This window comes from Columba livia, chromosome 4 (assembly GCF_036013475.1).
Source record: "Columba livia isolate bColLiv1 breed racing homer chromosome 4, bColLiv1.pat.W.v2, whole genome shotgun sequence".
Classification (NCBI taxonomy): domain Eukaryota; kingdom Metazoa; phylum Chordata; class Aves; order Columbiformes; family Columbidae; genus Columba; species Columba livia.
Genome location: NC_088605.1, coordinates 64,998,714 through 65,018,124, shown reverse-complemented (window position 1 = coordinate 65,018,124; position 19,411 = coordinate 64,998,714). Strand labels below are relative to the sequence as shown.

General features: G+C 38.8%; 1 protein-coding gene across 1 annotated transcript in view; it reads left to right on the top strand.

Moving 5' to 3' along the window:
* Positions 1-19,411, top strand: part of FAT4 (FAT atypical cadherin 4) — a 147,482-nt gene that overhangs the window by 108,182 nt on the left and 19,889 nt on the right. The window contains exons 8-11 of the mRNA XM_021292324.2: positions 1,007-1,257; positions 4,193-8,542; positions 16,681-16,785; positions 18,223-18,530. Of these exons, the coding sequence (XP_021147999.2) occupies positions 1,007-1,257; positions 4,193-8,542; positions 16,681-16,785; positions 18,223-18,530 (5,014 nt within the window). The remainder of the gene's footprint in view (positions 1-1,006; positions 1,258-4,192; positions 8,543-16,680; positions 16,786-18,222; positions 18,531-19,411) is intronic.

Genomic DNA, 19,411 nt, shown 5'->3' with positions numbered 1-19,411 from the left:
GACAATTGTTCATTTTAGCCAGTTTTTGTTTCCTTTGTTTTGTAGAAAGCCCACTGTCTGAATTAAAAGAAATTTGATATTAACCAGTTACCTTTAAAAATACAACCCAGTGCTCTGTATATATTCAAGATTTATTCTGTGCAAACACAAGCTGGGTAAGCATTCAGCCAAGACATTCACTGTGCCAGTAAGCCAGAGGTAGCCCATAGAATGAACTGCAGCAAGCACACAGTCATTTCTTATCAAATCAAATTTTTGCATATGCACACACAAGCACATGGACGTACACACGTACAAACACTCCAGTCAAGGATTAAGTTCTGCTGCAAATTAGGTCTCTATTAATGTAGTTCTGTGGTTGCTGATTTACTATGATTTATTATGAATTACTATGAATTGTCATTGAAATCTTGAACTTGAATAGCAAACCTTAACTCAGTATCAGGAATAAATACGAATTATAAATCCTCATATTATTTTGTAAAATAGTAATCCTTTTCTTTCAGAAAATAATATTTTTTCTAATTATATTCTGCAGATTCAGTTAAGAACATGTCAGCTTTTTGGAGTAACACTTAATGCATTAGCCAGGGGAAATCAGTACTAGAGGATGCCTGTATTAGACCACTTGCAATTTTAAGAGTCTGTCTGACTGTATCTCCAGACGTATAAAGGCTTAGTCTGCGCCTTATTTATTAAAAATCTATCTTTGTTAGGCAGCTACATTTAGAAATCCCCAGAAATGTCATGTATGACATGACTCAAAATACGGAGGGGAAAAAAGTTAAGACAGATGGACTGTCAGAAGAAAATCTGTGTGTTGATATCCATCAATGTGGTGATCTGAAGAGTGTAGAAAATTGCTATTATCTTACGGCAGCAGGCTGCCTTATGAAATACTAATCAAGTTTTTCTTCCCTGTTTTTTTGTTTTATTTTGTTTGTTTGTTTGGGATTTTTTGTTTCGTTTTCATTTTGGGATGATTTTTTTTTTCTTTTCCAAACAGCTACAAGCTTACGGGTGGCGATTCGCAATTCACAATCAACCCATCAACAGGACAAATTATCACCAGTGCTCTACTCGATCGAGAGTCAAGGGAGAACTACACTTTGGTGGTGGTCGCGAGTGATGGGGGCTTCCCTAGGGCTCTCTCCAGTTCCACCAGCGTGCTCGTCGCTGTCGCTGATGTGAATGACAACCCACCCAAATTTCAACATCATCCCTATGTCACCCATGTCCCATCACCTACCACTTCAGGTAACCTGATCAGTGACAGTGTGTGGGGTACTTCACATTGCATAAGCATCTTACCAAATGCAAAGCTGTGCCGAGAGAAATGTTTCTGAGATGTTTCTCAGCAGCTGTTTTCCAGGTTGAGTTATCTTTGTGTTGCATGGGAATGAATAATGGCAAGGCTCAATATATCACCTGCAATTTAGCAATTTGATTTTAGTTTGTTCCTTCCATCCAAACCCAAATATTTTCCTGCAGTGATGTGAAGAAGACGTAGTATAAATGAGAAGCCATCTTCTGATTTGAAAGACCAAACAAGTGATGAAATTATTTTGCCAGGGTTAGGAAGGCAATAGCCTCTCTTTGCTCTGAAAGTTTCCTACTGCATGTAGATGTTCTCTTGACACCCCAAGCAATTCTTAAAGAGGATTTTGTCAACCCCTTCCAAAAAGGCCCTGTCTATATAAAATGTTAGCTATGTTGTCTTTCCTTGAGCCAAATGGTAAAGTAAAATAAAAGTAAAGTCAAGCTGCAACCTTTCTTTTGTGGCATCTGCACCCAAATTAAAGTGACTTCACTCAATGTAGGAATTAGTTTCTGATTCAGTTTATGTTTAAACAAGCCTAATAAATAAATACATTATAAGTGGGTAAGTGTAAAACATTAATATTTTCTATTTGCAGAACTAGCATTGGAAGGGGGAAGGATAACATGTATTTGCATGGGGTTGGGGACAATATTCTGAAAGATTCTCCTATTCTGAGATTTTATTTCTAAGTTTTACAATGGACTAATGCTGGGACCTCTAGTATATCAAAGCAGTAAAAGGCTTTTATAATATGATCACTATATTATCATAAATGTAGCGAACTGCAGTCAGAATGGCTGGCTGTGAAGTCAGTGACACTGGGCATTTTCACATGCATACGCATACATGGATGTGCGATGCCAACAGAGAGGAGTCCAAGACAAATGGTTTACAAAACAAATTTTCCTTTAAAAGAAAAAAAAAAAAAGAAAAAAAGGGCTTATTTCCAGGTCTTGGGGTTTTCTTTCTAAATTTTAAACAATTGCAAATACTTCTTCTTTTTATGGAAGAATGAATTTGTTTACATTTCTCCCCTGTTTCCAGAACAGCATTATGAAAGTATATTATTATTGCATTGGTGAATCTTTGTGTATTCTAACTAGGGCACAGTGCCTTTGTAACGTTCTTTTCTGGGTGTTTTCTTTTTTAAATGTGTTTATGAGAAGTACATGTAGGTTTAACTGATGTTTTCTGGCAATATCTTTTGGGAAGCTTTTTGTATGAAACCTGTTATAAGTAGAAACATATAGAAAGCCTAAGCTATGTTTACTCTGTTTTTAACTTAGCAAAAGCCTAGAGATACGTGCACTTTTTTTTTATTTGCAACATCCCCACCTGATAGTTCACTTTCATTTAAAAGGAAATGTTAATATCTTTTCACGTTATTTTGACAATGATGTTACTAGCAGGCATGGCATCCATTAAAAAAACAACAAAATAAAACAACAACAACACAACCAAAACTTTCTTGCAGTCTAATGTAGAGTCTGAAGTAGCTTTTCCAAAAAAAGAAAAGAACAAACCCTCAAAACTTTTTCAAGGCTTTTGCTTTTATTCCAGTCACAGGATATCTAGTGTACAGTCTTAAAGAAAAAGCTTGATTTCTTTGTTATTTTTTAATCAAGACTAAAAGAGAGAATTAGTATTATTAATAATATAATTTGCTTAACTGAAGCAAAAATCTATATTGTTTTGTTCTGCTTCTCACAAGGACTTGAATACTGTTCTTGTCTACATATTTCTCCCTCTGGATTACAAATCATTGCTCATGACAAATAGTGACATGAAGTGTGGTTTTCAGGGGACGCTGTCAAAGTTGTTCCTGACTGCAAATGATTTTGCCTTAAGAGGTTGAAAACAACATGATTTTTATACAGAAGTGGTATTTTCTAAATTACAGCACCAGTAAAACATCAACAGAACATTCTACAAATTGGTCGGACAGTGTCAAATTTGAAAGATGTGTTGTGCGTTAGATCTGTAAACTCCAGTGCAAAATAACACTCTGGATTCTCCTTGCAAATAGGCAAATATAGGTATTAATGCAAATGGTGCCTGTATAGTTGAGCTCATTGTGAAGCCTAAATTCAAAAGACCTGAAATATAATATATTCATGTTATTGCACTACTGTGCAATAGTTATATATTTCTGTGTGATTTTACTGCTATTTCAGTGGGCCAGCATGCTTTTAAAAATGCAGTCTTGTTAGTTACTCTCTTCAGAATGCTCTTACAAAATCAGAAGCAAGAGGCTATTGGAGACAAAGGAGCAGCATCAGGGAAATGAGGGAAGGTGGGTCTGTCGAGTAAATGTCCTTGGGTGCTGCCTGTTCACTTACATAACCTTAATAGTCGTTGAATTCCAGGTCTGTTTTCTTTTGGTTCTTTTGGTTTGTTTGTTTTGTTTTATTTTGTTTTGTTTTTGTTTTTTACCTGGATACAAAAAGTATTAGTAATTTAAAAAATAAAAATAAGATTTAACTAGATTTATGGCTCTCATAATGAGAATGTTCCAGAATTGGGATGCTAGGCTTGCAGATAATTGCAGGTCCATTTTCCAGTGCAGACACACATGTAGTCCCTGACATCTGTACATGTGTTTCTCTGAATGCAGTGACCTAGTTTTCAAACCCACGTTTTCTCACCATGTGCATGCTTTTCAGGCTCACAAACTCACCTGCCCCTTGTTGAACTTCTCGTGTGAAAAAAGCAGTTCATTTTCAGAGCAGTGTGTGGAAAAGCATACAGCTCCAGGATGAATACCAGGAGGGGGACACCCTCACAAGTGATTCCAAGTGAAAAGCTGGCATCACATTGCCCACCATGGGTGCATTCATTAAAGATCTGCCCTATCTCTGTTCTCCCTTTCAGGCTCGTTCGTGTTTGCAGTGACAGTCACTGATGCAGATGCTGGCTCCAACGCCGAGCTCCATTATTCACTCATGGGGAAAAACTCTGAGAAATTCCACATTGATCCAGCAAGGGGGGCGATCCTGGCTGCAAACCCGCTGGCAGGAGAGTCTGAAGTCACCATTTCTGTTCATGTAAGAGATGGCGGCAAGTACCCCAAGACAGACTCTACAACTGTCACCGTGAGGTTTGTGAACAAAGCAGAATTCCCTCATGTTCAGGCTGATCAGGAGACCTTCACATTTCCCGAAAACCAAGCAGTTGGTACGCTCGTCACCACCATTTCTGGGTCTTCAGCCAGGGGAGGCTCCCTGTCTTACTACATCGCCAGTGGTAATCTGGGCAGCACTTTCCTGGTTGACCAGGTGACAGGACAGCTTTCTGTTGGGCAGGCGTTGGATTTTGAAGCCATACAGAAATACGTGGTTTGGATTGAGGCCAGAGATACGGGCTTTCCTCCCTTTTCCTCATATAAGAAGCTGGAAGTAATGGTGATAGATGTCAATGATAATGCACCAGAGTTTGAGCAAGATCCCTTCGTTGCAGAAATAATGGAGAACCTGTCCCCACGGAAGATACTGACGGTGGCTGCTGTCGACAGGGACAGTGGTCTAAATGGACAGCTAAATTATGAAATAATTGAGGGCAATATGGAAAATAGTTTCAGTATCAATCGAGCCACTGGTGAGATCCGAAGTGTCAGGCCCTTGGACAGGGAGAAATTGTCTCAATACACGCTAACCATAAAAGCTTCAGATAAAGGCACCCCACTGCAGAGCACAACCGTCAAAGTTATTATTAATATTTTGGATGAAAATGACAATGCTCCAAGGTTTTCACAGATATTCAGTGCTTCTGTGCCTGAAAATGCACCTCTAGGTTTTACGGTAACCCGAGTCACAACATCAGATGAAGACATTGGTGTGAACGCAGTCAGCAGGTACTCCATAAGGGATACGAGTCTCCCATTTACCATAAATCCCAGCACTGGGGATATCACCATCAGCAGACCACTAAACAGGGAGGACACAGATCGCTACAGAATCAGAGTCTCTGCACATGACTCTGGGTGGACAGTGAGCACAGATGTTACCATATTTGTTATGGACGTTAATGACAATGCCCCACGATTTACAAAGCCGTCCTACTACTTGGATTGTCCTGAGCTTCCTGGAGTTGGGTTGAAGGTCACCCAGGTTTCAGCTACTGATCCCGATGAAGGGTCAAATGGCCAAGTCTTCTACTTCATAAAATCCCAATCTGAATTCTTCCGAATTAATGCAACGACGGGGGAAATTTTCAACAAGCAGTATTTAAGGTACCAAAACTCCAGCGGTTCAAGCAATGTCAACATTAATAGGCACAGTTTCATTGTTACTTCTTCAGACCGAGGCAGTCCTCCATTAATGAGCGAGACAACCGTCACTATTAACATAGTAGACAGCAATGACAATGCACCGCTATTCCTCGCTCGTAAATATTTTACTCCTGTCACTAAAAACGTGAGGGTTGGCACAAACTTAATTAAAGTTACTGCAGTGGATGACAAAGACTTTGGCTTGAATTCTGAAGTGGAGTATTTTGTCTCTGATGAAAGCAAAACTAATAAATTCAGACTGGACAGGAGTACAGGCTGGATTTCTGTGTCATCTTCACTAATGGCTGATTTGAACAAAAACTTTCTCTTTAAAGTGAAAGCAAAGGATAAAGGTAATCCTCCACTCTCATCTGAGGTAGCTGTTGAAATAGTTGTGACAGAGGAAAATTACCATACACCTGAGTTTTCACAAAGCCATATGAGCGTTACAATCCCGGAGAGTCACTCTGTTGGAACAGTCATCAGGACAGTTTCTGCTCAGGACAGAGATGCCGCTATGAACGGATTAATCAGATATAATATTTCCTCTGGAAATGAGGCTGGCATCTTTGCTATTAATACAACTACCGGTACACTGACACTAGCAAAACCACTTGATTTTGAGTTATGCCAAAAGCATGAGCTAGTTGTCACTGCCACAGATGGAGGATGGGTGTCCAGGACAGGCTACTGCAGGGTCACTGTTAATGTAATTGATGTGAATGATAATTCTCCAGCATTCAACCCTGAGGACTACTTTCCCAACGTGTTAGAAAATGCCCCCAGTGGGACAACTGTTATTCGTTTAAATGCCACGGATGCTGACTCTGGACCTAACGCTGTGATTGCATATGCTATTCAGTCCTCAGATAGTGACCTCTTTGTCATTGACCCCAATACTGGAACAATCACCACCCAGGGATTTTTAGATTATGAAACAAAGCAAAGCTACCATTTAATGGTAAAGGCTTTTAATATTCCAGATGAAGAGAGGTGCAGCTTTGCTAGTGTCAATATCCAGTTAGAAGGGACAAATGAATATGTCCCCCGTTTCGTGTCCAAGCTTTATTATTTTGAGGTTTCTGAGGCAGCCTCCAAAGGTACTGTTGTAGGTGAAGTTTTTGCTAGTGATCGTGATATGGGAACTGATGGAGAAGTCCACTACCTTACCTTTGGCAACAGCAGAAAGAAAGGCTTCCAGATAGATGAGAAAAGTGGCCAGATCTACGTTTCAGGGCCTCTCGACAGAGAAAAAGAAGAACGAATCTCTTTGAAGGTCCTTGCAAAAAATTTTGGCAGTATTCGTGGTGCAGATATAGATGAAGTAACTGTTAATATCACTATACTGGATGCCAACGATCCTCCTGTTTTTACTTTAGGAACCTACAATATAAGAATCAGTGAGGGTGTTCCTCCAGGCACCCATGTCACATTCGTGAGTGCTTTTGATTCAGATTCTGTACCTAGCTGGAGCAGGTTTTCCTATTTCATTGGGTCTGGCAACAACAACAGTGCCTTTTCCATCAACCCACAGACAGGACAGGTGACAGTCACTGCAGAGCTGGACCGAGAAACATTGCCAGTGTACAACCTGTCTGTGCTGGCCATCGATTCAGGAACACCATCTGCTACAGGAAGTGCCTCTTTATTGGTAACTTTGGAAGATATCAACGACAACGGCCCAACATTGTCCACCAGGCAAGGAGAAGTCATGGAGAATAACCGTGCAGGAACACTTGTGATGACACTTCAATCGTCAGATCCTGATCTCCCACCGAACCAAGGTCCCTTTACATATTACTTGCTCAGCACTGGCCCTGCAACCAGCTACTTCAGCCTTAGCACCACTGGTGTTCTGACAACAACAAGAGAGATTGACAGAGAGCAAATCAGCAATTTCTACCTGTCAGTGATTACGAGAGACTCTGGCGTTCCTCAGATGTCTTCCACAGGAACTGTGCTGATCAAGGTAATAGACCAAAATGACAACCCATCTCAGCCCAGAACAGTAGAAATCTTTGTTCACTATTATGGCAACCTCTTCCCAGGTGGAATTTTGGGCAATGTAAAGCCACAGGATCCAGATGTGCTAGACAGCTTCCAGTGTTCCCTCACCTCAGGAGTCACCAGCCTCTTCAGTATTCCCGGGGGCACCTGTGATCTGCACTCGCAGGCAAGGTCCACAGATGGCACATTTGACCTGGCCGTCCTGAGCAATGATGGGCTACATGGTGCTGTCACCAGCAGTGTCCGGATTTTCTTCATGGGTTTCAGTAACGCCACCATCGACAACAGCATCCTCCTCCGCCTGAGTACCCACAGCGTGCAGGATTTCCTAACAAATCACTATCTCCACTTCTTGCGCATCGCCAGCTCCCAGCTGATGGGGCTGGGCACTGCCGTCCAGCTATATGGGCTATATGAGGAGAGCAACCACACCTTCTTGATGGCGGCTGTCAAACGTGGCAACAACCAGTATGTAAATCCCAGTGGTGTGGCCACCTTCTTCGAGAGCATCAAAGACATCCTTTTCCGCCAGAGCGGCGTGCGGATTGAGGCTGTGGACCACGACTGGTGCCTGCAGAGCCCTTGCCAGAACGGAGGGAGCTGCCTAAGGAGGCTGGCGGTGAGCCCTGCTCTGAAGAGCCATGAGAGCGTCCCTGTCATCATTGTGGCCAACGAGCCCCTTCGGCCCTTCGTGTGCAGGTGCTTGCCAGGGTACGAGGGGACTCTGTGTGAGACCGACATCAACGAATGCCTGCCTTCCCCCTGCCACAATGATGGGACTTGCCACAATTTGGTGGGGGGCTTCTCCTGCAGTTGCCCGGAGGGCTTCACTGGCATGGCCTGCGAGAGGGACGTCAACGAGTGCCTTTCCAACCCCTGCAAAAATGGTGCCGCCTGCCAGAACTTCCCTGGAAGCTTCAACTGCGTTTGTAAAACGGGGTTTACAGGTACGCTTTTACTTCTCTATATCTTACAATCAAGAGGAGATGGAAGGAGGACAGAAACATACATTTTTAGCACAAGATACGATCTAGCTGCTATTATTTGAATATGAGCGTCCCCAATAGGTGAAGAGGTCATGAAAAATGAGGTATTTGTAGTTATGAAAAGTGAGAGGACCAGGTGCCCACAGTGCTATTTCATTTTAGCTCTGTCCTCAGCAAATCTCACTTACCTGACTTGCATTAGAACAGAAGGATTTTACAAGAACTATTTTAATTTGTTAAATATGTAGAGACCATTTCCAATGCTTAAGTTTGATTTTTATATTATTGTTATGCATGTCGTGGTAGCATGTCAAGCCTGCTAGGAGTGTGCCAAGCAAGAAAATTGACCTCTGCCCCAAATTGTTTAGTCATACAAGACAGAAAACTGATAAAAGATATAGGAAAGAAAACAGAATTCAGGCAAAATGACCCAGCATGTCTGTTCTATATTTTGTCCCTTTGTAATTTTTTTTTCAGCAACAACAGAAATGGCTGCTGCATTCTTACCTCTTCTGAGTATTTTTTTCTCTAATACTTATTACATATTTGAACGCAGCAGGATTTTATCCCTAGAAAAGCAGGCTGATGTTTGCACTAATCATGGGAAGGCTCTATTCTCTGTTGTCATGGAGGAAGATAATGAATTTTACTTGCAGTCTTCAAAGGGTACAGTGATTAGCAAATTAAATTTCTGGCTGCCTCTGAAAGGGTTCTGGGTGCTTTCAGTCATTCTAAGAGAAATATCTACAGATTTAGGTCACAAATTCTCTTAAGCCACTTCAGCCATTGTAATACATAGTGTTAGAGGCTGGATGAAAATACAGAGATATCCTCTGAAGGAAAAGAAAACAACGTGGTTATTGTGACTAATTATACCATCAAAACTTTGGCCCACTGAATTTCTCTACTTGAAATTATTGTAGCATGACTGTTTTCCAGCCTGCAACTTCCTTTGTTATTCAGACTGACATTTAGGAAAGCAGCCCTTCTCCAAAGACCTTGCAAGTTTTAATTTCGTATACACACTTGTTTTGATCAGGCAGAATCTGTGTCTGCTTGGGTCTTTTTCCACCTGTGGTTCCTGTGTGCATGAGAAATTTGCGCATTTACTGGACTTTACATCAGGAGTAGTAATACTTTTCTTGTTATCATGGGATGTGAGGAGCATTCAAGAAAAAAACATTTTTTGAAACTTTTAAAAGAATTCAAACAAGTCCACCAAAGTATCTGTAGAATATACGCTTTAGAAAAATGTCACTTTAAAAGCTGTGTGTGTCAGAAGCCAATACGGGTGTACACTGTGGTAGGATTCCCCTCACTGAACTTAAGATGTCTGCAGCGTAGGTGGCCAGGGATCAAACAAGAGCTGATCAGGGGATTAGCTCCCAGTCTTTAATCATGATTTCTGAATGACAGATGCTCAAAACAAAAACAGAAATAGGGATTTGCCATTGGATGGTGGTGCAGGGTTACATCCATCCTGTCTTACTGCTGCCGTGAAGCACCACAGTTATAAAATGTGTGTACCACAGCAGTGCCTCAGACTTTTTGTTCACAGCCTTTGAATAAAACGCAAATTCTAGCATGAACTTTCTACCATTTATTAATTGTGTCTATAGAAAATGGACCCAAATGAAAATGATAATTTACGATTCCATTTATTTAGGTTCAGACATTCCTGCCATGCTTAGAGCACCCTAAGTGAACAAGAGCAGAAGAAATTAAATCATTGTCTAGCTCAGTATGATATTTAAGGAAGGTCTGAACAATTGTAACCATTGCTAAAGTCCCTTTTTACAGACATAATAAAGAGTCTAACCAGAGGAGATAAGGCAAGGCTTTCATTACCTCTTCTAAAGAGTATTTCTGTATCTCAGATGCCCCAGGGAAGCCCAGGTTCGCACAGCCATGCTCATTATGATGTGAGTGTTCGGGCTTGCCACCACTGCCACCAAAAGCCCTTAGAAACCAGTGGGGGTGGCCAGGGGGTTGATTGGTTTTGGTTTTGTTTTCTTTCTTAAACCAGGTTGGTACAGGAGATGTCACATACTTAATTACAAAGGAGGAGGTTAATTCCAAAATAAAAGCTTAACTACTTTGTTTAAAGTGCAGCTACAGAAGTTGATACATACGGAGTGTGAAAGGCCTGTTGATATACAGGACACTGATGTGATCTTTTGTGTGAACCTCCCCAGTGTTCTAATGAGCCTCAGGTCAGGAGCAATTATTGTTAATTGACAAGCAGTTCTAATTAAGCAAACAATCCAGGATTTTATTTCATGTTGTATTAGTGTATCAATTTATATTGCCAGGAGCATGGCATAGTAATTCTAGGGCACCTATCCCCTGTAACTCTTTAGGTCGTTAGCACCAGGATTAACTGGGCATATGTTTGCTGTTACAACTAAGCAAAACACTTAATTAACTGTAGTAGCATACTGTAATATATGCTTCTAGCCTATCATTTGAAACATTAAAGAAATGTTCAGCTGTTTTTTTTCTGGTATTAAAGCTCATATCTTAATGTTCAACCCTTATGTCAACTAAAAATAAAGCCCCACATGTGACAAACTCAAAAAAAAAGAAGGTTTTAACTAGGAAAATGTGGTGAGAGACTCTTACAGTTTGAAGTGTTGGATTTCTTTCATGCCATGAATTAAATGTGGCATCTGAAATGAGATTTCTTAAACTCCTTGTCAACACAAATAATTTTAGAATAGACTACCACTGAGGCAGACATTTCTGTTTGGGAGTCAGATCTTTTTAAATCAGTTGGCCATTGCAGAATCAAGAATTATTTAAGTGTCTGGAGATTAATTGGTCAAGATAGAAAACAAATGGCACCAAAGTATGTAATTAAATAACAAAATTTCTTCAGAGCTGAATGTCAGTAGAGCTTATTAGATAAGATCACAATTAATATTCAGTATATTTAGACATTTTATGTCTGCAAAAGCATATTTGAAATTCTGCAAATTTAGTATTCAATACGTTCTGCAAACAAATGTCAGAATACAGATTGTTTGAGAATGCTTGACATAGAGACTATTATGTCGTTATTATACTGCCAACAGAAAGAGAACACAGCTGCTTGGGTGTCTAAACCTGATTCATACATGATTAAAAATAGCCATAGTGAATGTAACAATAAAGTCTGTAACTTTTTCTTTATGAATATAACACTTGAGTGTCTCAGAAAAAAAAAAAAAAATCAAAATAGTAATTTCTAATTCAGTTTTCTATATACATAGCTTTGCTGCTTCTCTTGGAATAAAAATACAGTCTCATAATTGAATTTGCATGCTTGGTAAAAAAAAAAAAAAACAAAACAAAAAAACCAAACAAAAAAAACCAAACAAACAGCAAACTTACACAACATTGTATACGAGTAGAAATTAGTATTTTCTGAGACAGAGTCTCTGTTCACTGTAAATTAGAGTACATGAGCTGTAGACCTTTATAATGGCTTACCTGAAAACTGAGAGTCTTTTCCTTGATTTATTATGTTTTGTCAGCTGCATTTCACTTCATCATACTGCAAAGGTAATTTAGTTCTTTTCACTGAATAGGATTATAAAGACTGATTACCTCAGCGCAAGATCATTAGGGTTTAAACAATCTGTTATAATTACATCTCTTAATGATGATCAGGTTTTGTTTTCAAAATAATCACTTTCTAGAGGGAATATACTTTGTGATTTACAGTAGTTGTCTTCCCTTCCTTTGAACCCTTCATTTCCCATTTTCCAGAACTCATTAAGATGAAGGAATGTAGGTTTGTGAAATTATTTCAAATGCAAGACTAAAGTATTAGAACAACCACTTGAAAAGATGGATACAGAGAACCACAAAAGCTGATACTCTCAAATCAGCTGAAATCTAACCCAAGAGCATTCAGTTAGTATCTGTTCCTGTTATATTTTTCAATTAAAAAAAAATCCAGGAAGTTAGATTTTTTTATAAGCCACTGCATGTGATATCATCAGCTTGAGGTGATGAATGATAAATGCTGAATGTTTTCTGTTATCAATTATCCAGTGTTATCTTAATTTTCCTGGTCTTCAGAAAAAAGATCTTTATGACATAAAAATAAATACCCCGAATCTTTCGATATTTCAGCTGAGATCTGTATACTCAACTGACTGTAACATTCACCTGAAATGGAGTTACTGGGGATGGCTCTGGTTTGGAGACTCCCTGTTTCCCAACACATTAGCTGAGATGTTTCCTTCCCCTTACTGGATTTGATACCCTGAAATACTAATCAAACATATATAAATAGCTTAATTCTTTATGTTGTCCAAATAAAATTGTTCCCCAGCTGAGAAGTGCATAGTAGTCTGAATTTGTGAAAATGTTTCTTGAAAATTGACTTGCATAAAGCATGAAAACATGTACATCTCATAATTTTTTGAGGAAGGTTACTTCGGTGGGATAAAGGTTTATCAGAACATTGCTCTTAAATTCATGGTCTTACACTTAAATTAGCAGACTGTTGTGGAAAATGAGCTCTGAAAACCAAAACCGCTCTGGTTTTGTGAGGTTAAAATCATTGGCTTCATGTTTCTGAAAAGCAGTAGAACTGAGCACGTGGGTTAAATTATGCTACCTATATGCATATTGGCAATCAGTTTCTTATCCTGTTCAATCCAGTAAGGTTCCTTGAATGATTTGTTTTATATGTGCGAGACTCTCAGAATAGCTAGTACTTGTGTAAGTTCTCTAATCACTAAAAACAGTCCTCTCTACAAAAATAATATCTAAATATAAACATAATATCTTAGGCAGAACAGGAAGAAGAATGGATTTGCAAGCTATTTTTTGTTTTTCCATATCTAAGTCCTTACGACACACCTTATTGCGTCTGGAACCCATGAAACAGGTAGCCCATCAGCACGAAAGTGAACAAATACAGTATTTTATTGAGATATTGGAAAGCTAGTATTAGCACACCGCAAGGGAGATAAGTGAAAGTGGTAGGACAACCTGCTGCCATCTTGGATGGCTCTACTTGCTAGAAGAATAAGGAGTAAAAAAATAAAAAAGTAGAAGTTTAGAAGAAGTTCCAGTTGTATCACAGCAATTTATCTGGAGGAATCTCCACATTGAAGAAAAGACAAACCAAAGCAAAACCCTGCTGGGTAAAGCACTGAGCAACCTGATCTAACTTTGGAGGTTGCCTTGCTTTGAATGGGAGTTGGATATTGTGACCTCCAAGGTCCCTGCATCCTAACTTCTTCCATGATTCCTGGAGTACATGTCCTTGTTCAAAGGCCTAGAAAGATCCACTTCTGCAAATCAAGTCTGGTCAATAACAACAGAGGAAACAATAGGGCACAGGAAGAACATAGTTTAGATGAGAAGGGAAGGTTAAGAAGGTATCATTTGAACACTGGTGGACCATCCAAAAACCAGGAATTGATAGAAACTCTCTGAATCTCAGCAGAGTAACTGATGCAGGCTGCCAATAGTAGCTTGAAATATGGAGATCTTTCCATAGAGGATGGACAAGGAGTGTGTGAGACTTTCTGTCTAAGATGAATCCAAGAAGGGACTGACTTGAAGATGGAAGGAAATTTGGATTAATATTTTCTGTCCGAAAGCAGAAAGAAGATTAATGTCTTAAGAGTTTTGGGTGGTCATGTCAGGATAATTTTATTAAATGAAAATTAGTTATATACTGAATAGAAATAACTTTATGTTCTTTTGGTAGTTACATGACATTATATTATACTGTTTACCTACTTATTTATTTGTCACTTTCTAGCTTATAACTCTCATCATGTTTACCAGGTTGTTCTAATGAGATTGCTTTATCAAGGTCATTTATTTTAAAACCTTATACGGAATGACTGTAGTGATAAACTGGGGAAAGTATGCCTAAGTTATAAAGTTATACTTTTTTCCTGCTCATATTTGGCTGAAGGACTCTTGCTTTCTAGGATAAGCATTCTTAACATGCATTTAAAGAGGAAAAGTAAGCTTCAGAGACATCTTCTGTTGGATCCTTATTTCAAATGTAAATAGATACATTTTTCTCAGGTCTTTAGCACTTCAGTGAATGGCAAAGAATAGCCAAAATGTCGTCTTCATTTTAAATAAATATTAGTTTTAATAGCTCTGATTAATTGTTTAATCAGAGTATTAATCTTCTCCTGTGTCAAAACAGTTGGAATAAATGCAAACACACTTTTATTAGTTTCATGAATTATTCAAACAATTGTTAAATATGAAGAAGATGTTGTTATTCACTGGTTAAAATATGTGCAGCTAAAATAAACATCCATATTCTGTTGCTGACTCAGCAAATATGACAGCTTTAATGCTGAGAACAAGAGTATTTAGTTAGTTTGAATTGCAAAAAAATAGTAAGCCTTATTAGCTACACTTGGGTTTTTTTGAAAACTAGGAAACATCACTGAGCTAATTTAAGTATCTGTGCCTTGCTCTTGCTATGTGTTCTCCTTGATAAGTCAAAGATCTGTACTATGTACATAATTTTAAAATAAAGAAAACAGTAAAATCTAACATTAAAAAGTTAGCTCATCCTTCAGTCATGCCAATTAGAGAATAAAATATAAATAAATACCCCCGAAGCATAATTAGATTCAGGCATTGGAAATGTTTCCTGGATTTATGGTGAATCTACAAGTTATGTATTAACCACAGGAATCCTCCAGCGCTCCGTTTCCATCGTGCTCACAGTTGCACATGGAGGGCTGCTGCTCACATGCAAGAATTGCCTGCAAACTTCTTTAGGTTAAACAGAAAAGTAGATGGAGGAAAAAGGAGAAAGAAAATAGGTTTTCTAATTAGGCAACTGAAGTTAGGAAATTCTGAAAATACCAGCAGAGCTAATATAGCACAGTCCTGGTTTTCTGCAGTTTTAGGGACTAGCAATGCACCCTATACAGTCCTTAGGGATTGCTGGTCCGTAAAACTGCAGAAAACCAGGACTGTGCTATATTAACTCTGCTGGCGTGACATATAAGGATTATCAGATATATGTGACGTATAAGAATGAACACTATACAAGTTCATGTTGTACTCTTAAACAAATATTACATTTGTATGGTGTGAGGAGTGAAATAATTCATTATCAGTGCAATAAGACATGTAAGGCAGTCTTAGCCTTTGCTAATTAAGTGTGCGCATCCTGGCCTAGGTGAAGTTCAAGGAAAGGTCTTGAAGAGCATAGTTGATTTTACCAGTTTTTGTAGAGACACATGAGGGCCAAACATGACAACACTTTCAGGTTTTCACTGAACAGGCAGCAGAAGGAGGAAGGCAGGCACCAAGACTGGAGTGTTGCTAAACAGATAAAAGCTAAGCAATGAAAAGTGCAGAAGACTAATACTTTTGCGGCTATTGTTTCCATACAAAGAAGATTTTAGTTTTGTACAACGAATCTCCTTGTCGGTGTACAGCATCTGTTAAAATCTTCACTTTTTCTCTTGGTTCCCTTCCTTGTTGAAATGAATTATGTGATTTCAGTTTATTCTCTGGTGAATAATATTTACCACATGTGACAATGCCTGCTTAGAAAAAGACTGTATCCAGGGTAACTTGTTTTAGCTCTAGAGGACTGTGGTCCCTCCGAGTCAGGAAGGAGGTTGTAATTGATGAGGAAAAATAAGAAAAATCATATAATGTACAATAGCAGCCTGTGTTCATACAGGGTCCAGCACTAATGATTACATTGTATTCAATAGGGGATTTTATTTATTTTTTTTTTTTAGTTCAGCATGAGCTTTATGTCATGATAGCACTTTTACGGACACCACTCAATGAAACAAACCAAACCAAACCAGCAACAGCAATAATGATACCTATATGAGATAATTACATTGAGACACTTGCAAAGCAAAGTTAATTTCTCTGGGCTGCATGGCAGCCCAGCATCATATCTCTATTTCCTCCCTCTGTTTCCTCCCTCCCAGAGCTGCAACTGGTCCCTGGCACCCTCCTTCCTTTCCATGTGCCAACCAGCCATGTGTCTAGCATTGGGACATAAGCTCATCACCTAAACACCAACCTGACTTTCCTATTGACCTGAATACTCTGACATGGCAATTGCTTGTTTTTCTCCCTAATCACAGGGAAAACGTGCGACTCCGCTGTCAATTACTGTGAGTGCAACCCCTGTTTCAATGGTGGGTCCTGCCAAAGCGGGGTGGAGGGGTATTACTGCCACTGCCCCTTCGGTGAGTACGCTCCTCCTCCTCTCAGCTGCATCTGCCCTTTCCCTCTTAATAGCTCTGAAATTGTGACTTATTCTTACCTATGTAAAATGGATGGGTGTGTATAGGTATATATGCATATACACATACCTGTGAACACGTAATGATTGTCTCCTGGCCCCGTCTTCTCTGGTTATTCCTGGCTGCAAGAGGGAGAAGCTGATATTTTTGCCAGTGTGGTGAGAGATGGGAGCATGTGGGTGGGGGGTCATTGTGGCTGGGGTGAGGGGCACAGCGGGGGCTCAGAGAAGCACTTGCTCTCCAGCATAATCACAGATGCTTTTAGGAGGGCTGAAGAGTAAGAACACAATAAATTACATCAGTGTTCTTGTGTTCTGTGCTCCTGCAAAGTGTAAGTATGTTGCCATAACACTGACTCAGAAAAAGGGATATTGGGATGATATTGAGCATAGAGGGCTTGGTTTTCTTTTGAAAAATTATGTACAATCACCTGCATAATTTGTCAAAATGCTTGTAAAGCAAGAATTAGGGAGCACATGCATTTTTCTTCAAGTGAGGAGCACAACATTAGATACTGGCACTTTTATATTTAGTAGCTTTGATTAAGAAAACCTGACCAAATCAAAACAGCTTTCTCAGCCCACACAAGTATTTGCCCATTCAATTTATTGTATGGTAATAAAGTTTTGAGTTCCAAAATCAGAGTACAATTCTTAGAATCAGAAAAGCATGTAGAATTTAATTATCAATTATTAAATTATCAAAAATTTAGTTTGTGGAATATACCAAATAAAGACATAAAATAACATAGATATTTTAAGGTATCAAGGTATAATTGCACCAAGATTGGTTCTGAATGCAGATGAATCTAGAATTGTTATTGTTCATATAGAAAAGCATGAAAGTAAATAAAAGCTTAATAAAAAAACAGATAAACCTGAGAAATCATCTACAATGTTTTAAGGCTGCTGAAAACCCTTGCACAAAAATATGGTTCTCAATACACATTTGACACTACCTCTGAATAGTTTTCTGCTAACATGTGGAATAACTTCTTTATTCTATTTCCTTTGTTTTATGTTTCCTCAGAATTTATTAATTTCCTATACAGTCATAGTCCATTGTAAATGTAACTAATATTAATAATATTTTTTTTTTCTCATTGTTTCTGCAGTAAAAAGAAAAAAGGGAAATCATGTGACAGAGATCTGAAAATAAATGTGTAGAATGCACCTAACTATTCAGGTCAATAAAAACATGGAAGGCATAATGTTTTAATCGTACAAATGTTTAAACCATAAGTATCAAAAATGAACCATCACTTAAGACAGCGATAAAGAGAAAAATAAGCTCAAGTTGCGAATTTTTTTTCAAAATTGGATTAACAAATGTCTGATGATATGACATATCCAATACCAGATTTTACTTTTCATTTTGCAGGTGTTTTCGGGAATCATTGTGAACTGAACAGTTATGGATTTGAAGAGCTGTCATATATGGAGTTTCCCAGTATGGATCCAAACAATAATTACATCTATATAAAGTTTGCCACTATAAAAAGTAATGCTTTATTGTTGTATAACTACGATAACCAAACTGGAGAGCGAGCAGAATTTCTGGCCCTGGAAATAGCAGAGGAGAGGCTAAGATTCTCCTTCAATCTCGGCAGTGGCACGTACAAGCTTACCACAACTAAGAGGGTGTCTGATGGACAATTTCACACAGTTATTGCCCGGAGGGCTGGAATGGTAAGAAATGCTAAAATGAAAACTTTAGACAAGTTCAGCCAAGTCACTTTGGCTTTCACGTGAACTCAGAGGAACATAAAATTAGTAATGTTGTGTTTGCTAGCAGAACCTCTAACTTTGGAAAAAACCTCCCTCGTTTCTGTCTTACTCCAGCTCACTCGAAGGCCTATAATGGTTTGTTTAGTATGTTGATGATAAAGAATAATTAAAAAAACATGTGCAATGCCTTGTACTCTAAATGTGAAAAATGAGAACCAGGAATAATTAATGAAATAAATTACTACACACGAGGCTAATTAACTGATGCAGATTGCAGGGATGATTATCAGGAAAGGCTAATTAACTATAGTGACTACAAAAAAGCCTCAAAATAATTTTTCTCAACATTTGGAAAATAGAAGTGGACAAACTTAAAATTCCAGGCATCTCTGACCTCCTTAAGCTAGTTTAGAGATTTTACTGATCTCATCAGACTGGAAGCCTATTTTTTCCCTGTAGCATACATGTAAAAATTTCACAGATGCTACATTGAGAGGTTTTTTTGGAGTAGGAGGAGGGGAGTTACTTCTCTTTTGTCCCCTAGAAAGTATCTGAAGGGAGGAACTCTGACCAAAACTGAACTGGGACAACTGATTGCCATATGCCTGGTACTCTGACCCTTCTCCTGCCTTCATTTTTTTTCCCAGTAGGTGTTTTATATTCCTCTTCTCTCATTTCTTAGTAATATTTGCAAAGCAGAACGTAAACCAAATGCTCTTTGAATTCAAACCAGGCTTTTTGACTCCACAATGTTTGAGTTAGAAATGAAACCAAATCTATTTGCCATCCATAATCAGTAACTATTGCGCAACAGCTCCCTTCTTAGGCAGGAATGGCCAGCA